At 36.6% G+C, this 15,379-nt stretch overlaps 1 protein-coding gene across 2 annotated transcripts in view; it reads right to left on the reverse strand.

Moving 5' to 3' along the window:
* The window catches only part of FBXL4 (F-box and leucine rich repeat protein 4), a 67,240-nt gene that overhangs the window by 37,069 nt on the left and 14,792 nt on the right, over positions 1-15,379 (reverse strand). For both annotated transcript variants that reach the window (XM_032105121.1, XM_032105122.1), the window contains exons 4-5: positions 13,125-13,470; positions 5,885-6,129 (exon numbers count right to left, since the gene is read on the reverse strand). In XM_032105121.1, coding sequence (XP_031961012.1) covers positions 5,885-6,129; positions 13,125-13,470 — 591 coding nt within the window. The remainder of the gene's footprint in view (positions 1-5,884; positions 6,130-13,124; positions 13,471-15,379) is intronic.

Raw genomic sequence — 15,379 nt, forward strand, 5'->3', positions numbered from 1 at the left:
AGAGAGGAACAGGAACAGAAGGAGGAATCTGCGGAAGTCACCAACCAGCACAGGGCAGAGAACATCAGGCAGAAGTGCACAGTCCGCTGAATGATGGGGACACTGTGATCTTTGTTTGCATTAAACAGACTGCTCAGTACAGAGGTTTTTGCTACTTTCTACATGGATCTCCACGTAGAGCCATATGGCAAGGTAGAATATGAGTTCTCATGCTTTCAAAACAAACGTGGTATGGTCTTCATACTTCTCAGACTTAACAGTATCTGACTGACTGGCTCGATTTAGCTAATTTGAAAACAAACAACACCCAAAAAAGCACCTTCTACCCAAATCAAAATTTCTTCACATACCTCTCCTTTAATCACTGAGGATTGACTGGTTCCTGTTCTCGGTCTCTCCTCTGTTCTGCAGTCATCCATCCCCTTAGTTTTCCTTTTATTATCAATATTTTATACACACTATTTCTGAAGTGATTTCTCTTCATCCCTTCATGTTTATTATAAAATATGACTAAACAACCTAGAATAATGTGCATTTCTTTTGCTAGACACTGGATTGGGCCTTTCCCTTGAAGTTTATCCTCACTCTAGACAACAGTATTTCAGCTTTTTTAGTTATTCAGTTTTGGTTTTTTTGGTTTTTGGGTTGGGGGGGGCTGATTTATTTTCCTGGGGGGAGGGGATTGTTGTAAGGAATCTCACTTTCCATCACCTTCTGCCTACTGTCAAGAACTGCTGCTTATTTTCAACCCCTTCAGCTTTTGGCAATGAATAAGTCCTAGTGAAGTTTTTCTGACACATCAAACATATTTATTAGCAGGCAGGATGATATTTGCTCATGGTGATGTTAAACCCATCATGATCACAGGGTCACTTAGCCCACTAACAATTTCCAATCTTGTAATTTATGTCTGCATCGTAAGCATATCTCATGATACAAAATTAAAATCCAAGGTACAAGAGAGAGTACTCTTCATGTCAGAATATAAGACCCCCCAAACAAAATTCTCAAAATACCTTTAGACATGTGCTTATGCAGATACTGAACACATCACATTTGCTCCAGTGGTTTCTGGTGGAACTGCACTGGACCCAGAACCTACACTTCACTGTTAGCTTAATGATCCTCACTTACTCTATACTCCCCAGTTCAAAGTTACTGAAAACTCTCCAACAAGCAGGGATCACAGTCCTGTTCTCTTTCGTGTATTCATCCTCCACAAACACAATTAGCTACCTAGTTTTATATTCCTTCAGTGCAATTAACACAACAGCTTTCTATCATGCTGATTTTACCAAATTTTTTTTCAGTTAAAATCTTCAGCACTGATTTTGTACTCATTGACATATATTTGAATTTGGTATCCAAGGGGGAGGGTGGAAAAGGCAAGCAACTTCCATTTGTGAACAACACAGGGTTGGACAGAACTTTCTCTTTAGCACCTTCCCTTGCAGTGTTACCTAACATCAGCATCCACGCTAGGCATGTTACCTCTCCTACTTGACAGATATAACACTGCCCCATTTGCCAGGCCTTCCTTGGTATCAGCCTCCTAGAATCAGTATTTTATAAAAACTACCATTTCTGTTTGCTTCAAGCCAACTACATGCTCCCTCCAGTTACTCAGGTCTCCTGCTTCCAGAGCCTGCCACCAGACAAGAAAAATGTCAAAATCCACTTGGATTTTATTCTTTCTCATTTCACTTCCAAGATCTTGAGGTCCCCTCTTTCTTATTTAGTTCTATCTATATTACTTGCACACGCTCACAGAGGACTTTTTGTTTTACAATTACAGTCTTGCATTTAATAAAATGGTTTGTGGAATTACATTTTAATATCCTTCTTGTTCATGTATTTTTAAATTCACAGTGATGCTTTTCCTTTCGAGACTGCCACATTACATGACAGCAGCAGCATTTAGCACGGGTAATTGTAACAAAAGTGTTAAGGTTGGTATGAGTGGAGAACAACTGGGTACACAGAGGTGTAGAAGCAGGAGAAAGAACAAATGGCAATACAAGGGCTGGTGAAGAGGTGTGTGTTGGTGGAAGTCAGATTAGCAGGTCACCGACATCCGTGAACGTTTGTGCACACAGTTTCTCAGGGCACATGGCTTAGGAGATGAAGGACAGGAGCAGCACAGGACGGTGAGACCACATGCTGGACAAATTTATTTGGACACATATCTTGGTTCTCTTGGTGCATGCAAGTATTCATGCTTGAGAGTGAGACTTTTGGAAGTAATTTGGTTTTAAAATTAAGTCACTTTCCCTTGCTCTAGCTATTCTAATTGGTACAATGTTATTTTCTACTCTAGCATGTATTACACCTTTTTGGTAAGCAAATCCTAAAACATGGCATGTAAGTAGGAAGAATATTAAGTATCTGATCTTGTGTTTTTCTCAACACAGATTAAACTATTTCAAGACAAACATGCAAAACAAACATTATACCTTACTCTCAGCTACAGCCAACCCTAGTTTTACTAAAAACCTCTGGAAATTAAAGCAAGAGACAGACCTGATTTTTAAATTGAGAATCCCTGTGAAGTCACACATTACTCCTATTTTCTGTGACTATTTGATGCACATTTCAGTAATTTCTCTGACCTTCCTGCTAGTTTGACTCATAGCAAAGCCTCACCAAATTGAACATTGTCAAAACACACATTGACTGAAGTCAATGAAAGCCTTCAAACGTGAACAACAAAACTGTTAAAGAAATATTCCTGGATGTGCTTGACATGCAAATACTGCATCACTTGCCTGAAAATAAAACACTATTAATTCTTTTTCACAGTGTAAAATGTCAGACATAAATAAAAATCCTAATTCCTCATATATTTAAAGCAGAAGAGTTTAAACAAGTTAATGACATTATCAGTGATCCAAGGAAACCTGCATGCAGAACTCTGTTTTTAAACTGTCATTGTCCTTGAGCTGTTTAAACCTCAGAGCATTTATTCAGCACCTCAGTATTTAGTACACCTCCAATCAACTCCCCTCACTCTTCCTATTTAAGTCCTATCCTCCCACACTGATATTCCCCCCGGCATGAAGAGATTCACCAGACCTCTAAAGCCAAGAAATGCAGTGCTGCTTATGTAATGCTAGCTGTGAAATCTTTGCTTATTCCCTGTCATTTTGCATTTCAGACTCCTGAGACTGCTCAGATACTCCTTTCACTTTTTTTGTACACTTTTAGTCCAATCTAATATAAAGTTTAGTTAATTTATATTATATGCTGAAATGAAAAATTTATTATAGTAATTTCTAGCCCTAAGGAGTAGATGTTATCAATAAGTTAAAATACCTTCAGCTTTGCCTCAGGATGTTCATATGCCTGAAGCATTCTGTCTTCTCATGAAATACAGTGTTTGCTCCCGTCACATTTCTTAAATTACTCTTAATTTTTTTCACTTTAATACATTTTAAAAATATATATTTCCAATAATTTCTTACTATTTTCAATAATTTCATGCACATATGAACATTTTAAAATAAAAAATTTACACAAGCTACTAAGTTTTAAGACTGTCTTAAGAAAATACAGATAGAAACATTTTTGAAAGATATTTTCCAAAATAAGATTTAAGCATGAGTATCATTTAAACATACCCCAACTTGTAGAAATCATAACTTAAACTGTACAACTGTAAGAATTAAACCAACTCCACCAGTTTTGAATTCAACAGTGCCAACTGTAACTCCAAATGCTGAGAAAAATGCAAAAATATAAGTGTCCTGCTTTTGGACAAAGGAAAAATGGTGTGAATTCTTGATTATGTGTCCTGGATGCTGTAATATCCCCAGGCTGGTGGTATCTTAATGACAACCAGGGCAATAGAACTAAAGCATTTATTAACAGATTTTTCTGTCAAGGAACAATATCTCTTACCAGGAAGCTCCTTTTTCAACAAGAGTTAGATTAACGCTTTTGAAAAGAAACTCTTGTTCTAGTAAGTATCCTCTATTAGTAGATACTTTCATAGCAAATGAGCAGCAAATTTTCTTCTCCTGGGGGCCAGCAAATTTGACAAATATGCTGGTAAAGATTGTCAAAAGAAAAAGTTACGTTGGGGAAATTTTACTAGAAAAGACTTCTACAGAACAAAGAGTTGCAAATTTTTTTCTGTAGTAGAAAAAAGTTTAAAGCCAGACCTAGTTACAGTGGAGAATTTTTGTTTCAGAAGGGAAAATAAGCACAGTTTAGACATGAAAATTATTTAGCTTATAACTTTGCTTCTAAAATTTACAACTGAACTGCATCTCCCATTCCCAGACTGCATTCATCTCTTCCGAGAAATATTTTTTCCTAAAACTAAGATAACTTCAGAATTGCATCAGTGTCAAAAAACTTTTTTCCCCTTTGTTACAAATAAATATAATCCCTTAAAACAAATATACACTGAAAATATTTACTCACAGATTATTAATGGTCAAATAATGAATATTTATTATTTTAAAATGCTGTATACACATAAATGTTACTTGTAGTTCAGCACTGAAGCAAAAAAAAAATTAGTAATAATAAAGTCATTTTCAACTAAGTGGAATTCAGAAATACCAGAAACTGTAAAGTTTATGTCTGAATTTGGCATTAATTTCTTCCAAGACTAAAAGGATTTTTAGCAGTACTAGATGCCAAAAAAAAAAGAATTAATGGAAATGAAAGAAAGTTGCCACAAAGATGCACGTATGTTATGTTTTCAAAAGACAGACTTAATAGCTAAGCATCAGAAAACAGGCACTTCATGATTTCAGAGCTGAATTCTCAATTAAAGTGTGTGCATTTATCCTCTGCATAACATATCTAACATGAAATCCAAACTTAGGAGAAATTTTTGTACCCAATTCAACAACTAGCCAATGTCTGTTTTCTCTTTCTACTAATAAGCACAAATATGCATAGGGTTATTGTATTATACTGGAGGGTCTGGAAAAACAGAAGTGACATTCCCATCTTGACAACGTATTTCTTCAAAATATTTTACTTCCTCAGGTAAGGAATTTAGGCATGAAAGGAAAGAAAATGTCTGCATACTTGATTTAAACTTTTTATTCAGAAAACAAATGAGAGTTAAGACAACTTTTTCAGATATATTAAACATTTCTGTTTCTTATCAGTCAGTTTCTGCTTTCACCTGCCATTGCTGATTACCCTTTAGTTGAAGCAGCAACTTTCGCTTAAATGAAATGCATTGATAGAAGCTGTTTAACTAATGCAAATGAGCAAAGAAGCAAGAAATGATATCTTAAGAAAGCAGAGAACATGGCTGTTATACAGAGAAGAATCCCTGCAAATTTGCTATTTTAATGACCTACAGCACAGCCATATTTTCAGCTCATTGGAATATGCACATGCAACCCCCCTGTTTTCCAACAGGGCTAATGTTTTAAATCATTTTTATGAAAATATTTGCATTTACATTGGACTCCAGTGATTACTCGGCTCATACCATGTGAGCATGCAATCAGTTTATTACTGCAGCCATTCTAATACAGTCCTACTGATGACTCATCTGTACAAAGAACAACCACAAACATTTTCCTTGCGAGATGGATTTTTGACAGCTCAGTTCTAGCTGAGTGTTTCAGAAGCCCAGAAGAAAGCAAAACACTGCTCCCCCTGGAAGAAGTCTTTCAGTCACAAGCAGCTTGTAACATGCAGACTGTACAGATTGCAATGGACTTCTGCTGCTATACTTAGTATCTCTTACTGTTTTAGCTGCTCCTTTTCTCTACGTCATAGCAATCACACCCTTTATAGTAAATCCAAGACATTTCTTGCCTTTATAACAAAGTTTCAAATACTTAGTGAAACTACCATGCAGCAGCTCTGCAAACAGAGCTTGTCAAAACATTTCTGTACATTTAACACTGACCTGCTAAATCCAGAAACAGAGATGGCTCCCCTGTTTCCAGTCCAAGATAAATTCAGCCACTGGATGAGAGTGCAGCGAGACTGTAGGTACTCCAGGGATGTGTCATTAATCCTCGCCCAGTAAGGTTGTAAACTGAGATGAATGTATTGTAGAGGATCACAGCAATGTTGATACAGTAGCTTACAAGTTTGTGCTAGTCTACACAGGTCTGGTACTGTAAGGTGACTCAAAATCAACTGGATGAGCTACATTAAAAACAGGAAAAAAAAGTCACAGATGGTCATATGGTACTTAAAACATTAAGGGAAAACTGCAAAGGAATAAGAAAATATGTTCTAACTTCAAAGAAAGCAAAACCTTTTACTTAAAAGTAACTTCTCAAATCAATCATTGATTAACTATTAAATAGAACTGCACTGGCTTCTCAATTTGACAACATGCTAAACAAGAAAGGAAAAAGCAGACCAGCATATGAAAGGGACAGGAAGCTTTCAAATTAGAAGTTTCTTTACCCATGCTAATTTAAACAGTGATATATATGTAAACACTATGTTTATATATGTCCTTTCACTAAGTCTGCTCTTTCACTGAGCAGAAAACAGAACTGGCATCCTCCTTCCTCTCCATATTTGGTTTTTAAGATGGGAAATATTTGCAAAGTACATGAAAAAACCATACCATGTCCCAGTTTTCCCACACCCTGAACCAATTTCAGATTTATTCCTCTTCTCTCTGCTTTAAAAATCAGTGTTTTGTCTTCCATATTATATCCTCTCCTCTGGACTATGCAACCAGGTAAAAAATTCAACATAATCAGATCTCCTTTTACAATGTCTTCATTGCTGTAATACCTCGAGAGCATTTTTGTTCTACACCAGAGTCAAATCTGAAAGGCAAAAACCCCTTTTTAACTGTATCAGTTGAATCATCTCAGCTTCAGAATAATCACCAGCCTTTCTGACTGCCATCACTGTAAATGCTTTTGTAATGACTTATGTCACACTCAGAAGGTAAGAAATATTCCTTCCTTCCTATCACACTCTGTTTTCCTTTCTAAGGAAAGATCAACACGCACACAGACATAAATACTCGCTTTAGGAAATAACAAAAATGCCCAACAAAATAAATAAATCTCCTTTGGCTTAGGAACTGAGAGAAAATGCACTCAAAAAGTGAAATCTAAAAATTAATGTTTACTTTACCAGAGCTGTCTCTAGCAGATATAAGTACCTGCACTCAAGTTATATAACTAAAATTGACTGTTTTCAAGCAGAGTGGGAAACAGTAACTCGCTGAAATGAATCAGTGTAAATTACAAAAACCACAACAACTCACGAATCAACTTAAACTGAAGAGAATCCTGTGGACCTTTCCAAATACCAACATGTTTCATTTTAATGTCTTAGAAGGATTCATAAGACAAATCCGCCAAAAATCAGAATAAAATCTGTGACGTAAAATGAAAATGGAGCTTTTTTGAGATCCAAACAGATTGTACTTCCAATGCACCAGTTTATTATGCAGCTACTTTCCACCTCCCCCCTTCATTTTTGGAACAACAAAACAATTCAACTTCCTGCAAAATGGAGAATGTTAGTTCCTACTCAGCTCCAGATTTAGTATTTAGATTTCCAACAAGATCTACATCTCTTAAAAACTTGTAGTTCAACTGCAATGCAAAAATACAGTGTCTGATACACTCCAGCTTTTTTCATGCTTGATTTCAAGCCTTTCGTGTTCTCCTCTCTTTGCTTGTCCTTTTCCCTAAAAATAGCCCAGGCTTTTGTCTCTGCAGGTGTCTGGAACTCTTACTCAGATTGATGCAGAGAACCTGCACGGACATTTCAATGTAACAGCATTATATAATTTTATATATATATATACACACACACACACACATATAATAACTGCAGTTATATTATAATCAGAAAAGTTTGCACCCAACTGACATTTAGGAACTTGTTGACATTTTGGAACCTAGAATATCCAAAATAACTAGGAGCTAACAAAGACATAATCTCAAGTTAGTAGCTTGATTTTGCTCAGCTCAGTCCCATAATTAAGCTTTAAACTTGTCTAAAACAGTTTTGTTTGTCATTCTAATAGCAGATACCTAAACATATACCTGTTTTTCTGAGACCATTTCTGTATCTGAGTCCACTTGAAATAATTTTCGATATTCTGAAAGACAGCTTCAAACTATTTCGCAAACTTTCAGCTAATCCACACTACAGAAGTCAGCTAAATATCTAATTTATTAATGCCTTTTCCCTCCGATTTTTCTCCCATGGTTACTTACTAAGTTTTCTAGAGCTGAAAGCTCAGCAGAGGCTGCACAATCAGCAGAATTTATGTCTACAATTAATGTAACATAATAATGTCTGATAAAAGCAAAGTAACACAAATTTCATTCAATGAGAAAAAAGTTATTTTGTAACTTCTGAGCAATACAGAGAATGGTGAATGAAACTATAAATGACTGAACAATGTGCCTTTACACTAATTGATGACTTCAGTGAGTGTTTTGTAACACGCAGGATGTCTTTCCACACCTGAGATGAAATCTCTTATGTCTCAATCAAAAAAATCCATCTTTATTTTTTACTGAAATTATATTACTTCATAATACCTAGAATGAAAACACACAACAAAATGTCACTCCTATGACATTGTATTATAAAGTGCTTTTTCCTGGCTTTTGGTTAAACAAAAATAACAAGTTTGAAACATGCAGGCTAATAACCATTAATCACCATTAGCCAGGAGTCTGGTGTCTGTCAGGAACATGCTTTTTATGTCTATGTATCCTAGCATAAAGTACAATTTGATACCATAATGAGTATGTGACATGATGTGCTGTACACAGCTATGCTGTGCTCGTGGTGATTCCAAGAATGCTACAGAACTGAGTATCCGCTTTGAAAGCTAATTTCATTATGCAGTTTCTCACAAACAACAGTTTTTACTGTGCTTTTATGAAAAATTATGACAATCATTATTATTTCACACTTTCTTATAAATCAATCAGTAAAAACAGAGTTAATTAGAAAAACCAATAGAAAGAGGAAAACAAAATATAATTTACAACACTGATTGCCTTTTTAGGCTATGGTGGACTAAAAGTACAAAAGTACTCCCTCTCCCATTTCCAGGGCAAACATGGCACATGCCAGCTTTAAACATGTGGCAAGATCAATGCCAACTGCAGTGAACACCTCCAAAACCAAAGGTTTCCAAATCATAATTCCCCACAATTCCACAAACAATAGTACACAAAATCATTGTGTGCTGAGCACAAAAAGGATCCTGATTCATACCCAGTCCATATTTTTAAGATCATGGCAGTCCCTGATTACAGCATCTCACATACATGCATATTTTTTGAACTAACAACTAAAAAAATATAACATCTTAAAAAAAAAGAAAAAAACAAACAAACAAAAAAAAAGCATCTCACCCACTGCAAAGTTTGCTTATAAGCCCCGAAAGAATTTCCACACTTCAGTAGAGGGGGCAAAACTTTACCAATGGTGTGGTTTCTAATAATACTTATTGAACCAAAAGTTTATCTAACTTTTTTAAGCTTTTTTGCTGAATAACAGCAAGGAACAACCATTTGTACCTAATAAAACACTACTTGTGGTAGAGCACAATAATGCACAACTTGGTTTGCTCAGAAAAGAATGCCTGGATGCTGGTCAAACCTACAATAGCTGTACTTTCTACAAATTCCCTTTTTCAGTTCTTGCACATGAAGATGAAATTGTTTTCCAATAAAAAAATACACTGGCCTATGCAAACCACTCATTCAGAAACAGACAAATGAACGACTTGCAATTTTTTTACTCTGCAGCTAGAGGAGCTACAGCTTAGAATCCATTTAATTAGAACTGATATTAAAACATGCTCAGGTAAAGGACAAAGGATATGTGCACAAAGAGACAAAGAGAAAAGGCAGGAAGAAGAAGGTATTCTAGGGCTTTCTCAGCATAGTTTAAGAAAACACACATCTCTGGTTCTATAGCAGCGTGACTTGCACCAGCAAATGCACACACATTTGACAGTGCATGTGAACACCAGCAGACACCAACAGCTCATAAATCTTGTAGGCAGTTTTTGAAAAAACAGCTTCAAGGAATGACAAAGATGTCATTTATATCTTTCTATACCAAAATTTTTATAAAAACTATACTTCGGACTGGAGCATGCAGAGTGTCCTGACTCTCCTTTCTGGAGAAAAATAAGCTGGGTTTTTAGTAGCCAGCACATCTTGGTGAGTCTCAGACTGCACAACATGTATGCTGTGGCAGGTATTCCTCAGCTTTCCCAACAGCTTTGAATTTCTTCAGGCCTTCAGGCCTCAAGTATTCCTGCAAAGCCAACTAAGACTAAGGCCTTACTCCTTCCACATTTACAAGCAGCACAAGCTAGTCAATGAACTGGGAAGAAAGACAAGGACATGAAGTGTCTCCTCTAAAATCCTTCCTCCATTTTAAGGTAGTTCTGGAGAAGAGATAGTACAAGTACTTCACAGCTACTAAGGGCTGGTTAACACCATCCAAGATTAGGGAAGGAAAACTCTCTCACCTAGGTCATCCAAAAATTTACGCTTTCTTCTACAGAAGTCTGTGCCCTGGGAAGTTGAGCATTTTTCTCTTTTTTAGACAGAAGCAATTTTACAATGTCTTTAGAGCTCACGATGCAGCAAGCCATTCCTAATGCCATTTTCAAGAACACCAGACTCTATGAAAGGATAGTCTATGGAAGTTTCAGAAAGACAACAAAGGCAAAAAAAAAAAAAGGCTGGAGGAGCTACTGTCTACTTAGCACAACCAACTCAGCTTGTGTATTTTGTGAATTACAGAGGGTAGTATGAAAAAGCTTCAAACAGCTCAAATAAGGAATAGGCATGTGCGTGAAGACTTAGGACAGTTACACATTGACAATCAATATACACCTACAGAAAAGATACAATTTTTCATGTAATGTATCAATCAAAACTGGAAGGAGTCGGCAATCGCCTTACTTCATCCATAGTCGGAACACTTCCCATAAAAATCTGTCATTTGTCAGCCTTAAATACAGCATGCAGAGTACGGCTCCCATATCCAGTGTGATAAAAAACTGTCACACTACCAAGGAAAACATTTTTGTTGTTCTGATGCCCAACCCTTCCAGCTGGACTACAAAGTAGGAAACTGGGATTTCTGCTGTCACAAAACCAGTCCAGAAATAGTCTTTTATAGTTTTCTGATGAATATTCCACCCATATTTTTAGTTTCTTTAAATCAAAGCAGAAGAAAAAAAAAATGTTCTTGGTATTGACAGACCATGTAAATTTATTCATGAACCCAAACATGCTAAAAAATGGATAAAAAAGGAAGCTGGTAGACAAACAGGAGAGCAGAAAAACACAATAAAGTACATGGAGACAGAAGTTCATAGGAGTAACAAGACTACACAAATACTTTCTAAATTAAAATTTTAATATGTGTAATCAACCATTTATGGTTGGATTCAATGGTCTTGGAGGTCTTTTCCAACCTTCATGATTCTGTGATCACATGGAACAGAAAAGAGATTGATTAATCTCCCTGATATTCTACTATACTAGAAGTCAATTTATCCAGCCTTTTCAAACAAGAAAAATTCCTACATTTAAATAAAGCTTTATCTACAATAATTTCTTTGAATTACTTAGACCAACATGTTTTCAAACTTTCAAACAAACATGCAAAGTACTTTCTTTACTTCAGTACTGCTATGTAAGCACCAAAAGTAAAATATGTTAAACACTATGTGGACTCCAGGGAAAAACCAAACAAACAATCCAAAACAAACAAACAAAAAAAAACAAAAAACCCCCCACCACTACCTCATTTATTATTCCACTGCATCAACAACAAAAAAATCCCAAACCAAACTCAAGAGGTTTGGTTTCAAGAGAAGTTTCAAGAGAAGACAAATAAGAAATGTTACATTCTCTTCCTCACTCTTTTGTCTTTACAAGCACAGCAAATTTCTGCAGGCTACTAGGGTACATGGTCACCCAACCATGGCCTTCATGTGTCAAACTGGGGTACTTAGAGTCAAAAGATGTGGTAAGACCAAAATACTATTTGATTAGATCAGGTATTTCTGCAGGCACCCTTCCATCAGTGGCAGCACCTCACCACACTCCCTTCCCTTTCCAAAGCAAGTCTGGTTAAAGCCACAAGCACTCTGAGCATTTGCGGAGTTACCACAGTAAATGAACACTTGCTGCCTCTGCCAGACTGCAGCACACTGAAGAGCAGGAATAATCTTGTCTCTGACCAAGTCCGAACATCTGACCAGTAAGTAAAGGCTCCTTTCCACTATGTGCCAGCAGTTTATTTCAGGAGAGGTGAAGGTAATTGTTTTGTCTCTCAATTCTTACTCCAGTCAGGGTACCAGCCTCCATAAACAGCTACACCCCACTGAGAATTGCCTGGCTGGCACATGGTATTCAACAATCGTACTCCACAACTTCATTATACTGGAAATTAGAGGAAAGAAAATTCTCATCTACAGACTCTGAGCACACTTGCAACTGTCAGGGGAACTGAAAGGAGTTTATTCACAACTGTTTTCTCTGCTAATGATAGAACAGAAAGTAGCAAGCATAAAAAGAAGACAGTGTGCAGAAGTCCAGCTATACGATACTTTACCTGCACCACAATTCACAACTTAGCTGGATGGAAAAGGCTCATTTAATAATAATATAAAAATATTATGGAACTTTCAAGAACAAAGCTCTGTAAGTTTTGCAAGACAAGGAACAGGAAAACAAACTTTTAGCCTATTACAAACTATTTCCACTTCCAGGTGTCGACTGAATCTTTTCATATATTTTCTGTATATTTTCTTTGTCAAGCATGAGGACTAAAATCCTATTGGGAAACTGCTAAAAGCTTCTAAGTTCAAGAGCTAGAATAACTGGTGTAAAAACTGTGCGTGAATGCACAGATTCTTGAGAAGAGGGCAATAACTATGCAAATACCTAACATCCACCCACGTAAGCAAACAAACTTGCAGAATTCAGGCATACCTAAACAGTAAATGCAGGAGATTCACAAGGAATGCAAGGAACTGAGAAAAAGCAACTATCCTGACCAAAACCCTGTAAAGCACCTTTGCACCCTTAATGATCAAGACAATTGTGATTACATTTTGTAATTTTGACAATTACAATTAATGAGCATAAACATGCTTTTCTTACCTCATAAGGCAGTTTATCAAAATATCCATTAGTTGGCCATTCCCTGAGGGTAACAATGCTGAACTGTTTATTAAGGGTGTCCATTCCACAGCCAAACTTTTCTTCATCCTCATCTTCATCTATATCATTCATATCAATCATTGAAGTCTTAAGTGAAAGCACAGGCCTCTCTTTCACACCATGTAGTACTACTGCATCCAATTCAGTGTAATAGTCCAGAAGAGAGCTGTTCACTTCCAGTCGGATTAAGTTGGTGGGAAAGTTTATCTGTTTGATACAAGGTGTGAACTGCCGAGCCTGAGGACCATTCACCTTTGTAGGTGCCTCAGACCAAAGTATTTCCCATCTGTGAAAAAAAATAAAAGGACACACATACAGTACAGGAATTAAAATCAAAGTTACTAAAGCAATTCCTGAGCACAGTAAGACAGCAGCATCTTCTGTCAGAAGTATTTAACAGGCAAGAAACATGGCTGAAAAGATGACTTATGAAATCTATGTTTTCCCTAGATTTGATAAATGGATGAATTTAGGGATGAATTCAACAGGACACACTAATTCATGACCTTAGCATATTTTCTCCGCATTGTTAAATAACAAAACAAGCTGTAGACTCAATCACTTGTGTTAGTGTTATCTGTGCTCAAGCTTTTCTAACATCTCACAGGTAAGGTAATCGAAACAAATGGATTACTGATGTCTTCACAATGTTAGTGTAAGTACACAAGGAACAGTCTTGCCATGTAACCCAAACAGAGTCATCTGACCTCTCATTTCCTACAAAACAAAGAGAAAAACCCCACTGCTCAGACTCTTTAACATCAAGCCTGTCCAAATTACAGTATTACAGGTCACTAAAAAAAAATTAAATTTTACTTTGCTATCTGTCTAGGCAAGCACAAAGTTCCTTTTAGAAGTCATTCACTGACAAATTAGCAAAGAAAGTAGAATCTTCAAGTCATTTTTGAAAGGGTCCTTTGCAAAGGACGTCAGAATTTCCAAACTGCCGAACTGAAAAGCCTTTTTCCTCTTTGGTCCAGTGACAGAAGTCCAGGGCATGCACAGAACTACCATATGTAGTTTCACAGACACACCTCAAATCTCCTCCAGTAAGTGACAGGGAAACTTGCTGCCAACTGAGTAATCTGAAGAACCAAATCTTACATTCCTTAGATCTTCAGCACTCCCAAACCTGCCTAAAGGCCTCAAAACAGAAACATGCTGTTTACATCTGCATGGGTCCTCATTCAGTGAATGGAGATCCCTCTGTCACTGATGCCCATATTTTTCCTCCTTCAAGTCCAGTTAATTCTTAAAGAAAGCCTCCAGCAGTTACTACTGCTATTCCCTTTGACAATATGTTTACCTCAATACTAATCCAGACACTTCCACATGTGCTCCATCTCCTTCTGATCACCCTAGTCCCAGCTTCAAGGATTTCTCTCAGAGTACTTATCCTGTCACATGAATCTCAGAAGCCCTCTATCTGCTCCTCAGTACCTCAGCATCTTGGCTTTCCCTACTAGATACCACTACTTTGAACTTACAAGTATTGTTCAACACTGGTACCTACTGCAGAACACTTGTGGGGATAAGAGGGGAAATATTAATTAAAAAATAAAATCAATCATGCTTTACTTTCAGAACCAAATGCTTAAACTTTTTCCATCATAACAGAAAGTAAAACAAATGTAGGGATTTTCATTAAAACACTGCACACAGCATAAGTAAGGTTGAGAAGTTTGATATTTGCTAGTAGGTAAATCAAGAAAATTAATCCATATAGGCTGAAACTTCCATTTCACAACAGACATTTTCAGGTATGCACAGATAAATTTTCCTATCCTACATCATGCTGCTCTCCAAGTACCTTATAGTAGAATGGGAGACTTGCAGAACTCTCATGTCCAAAGGAGAAAAAAAAAGAAGTAATGAACTAAAAACAAACATACAAGACTAGTGAGCATATGGCATATCAAAGTACTAACGTAGGAGAGTGGACAGCTCTAGCCTAAAATTAACAGTTTTCATAAGAGAGACATAATATTAAGGAAAGATTTCATTAATTTACAAAATGAATGTCAACTCATGGCAAAGTAACAGCTGTAGTCCCACTGTCACACCCTCTCACATAGGTCGATTCTCTAAGCAAATACTTAATGCTGGCAATGCACATGACCTTCCTTGAACACATCCAGATCACCATCTGACATTTTGCTTAGACACTTCCATATACCCGCTCAAGTATCCTTAGG

Source organism: Corvus moneduloides, chromosome 3 (assembly GCF_009650955.1).
Source record: "Corvus moneduloides isolate bCorMon1 chromosome 3, bCorMon1.pri, whole genome shotgun sequence".
Taxonomy (NCBI): domain Eukaryota; kingdom Metazoa; phylum Chordata; class Aves; order Passeriformes; family Corvidae; genus Corvus; species Corvus moneduloides.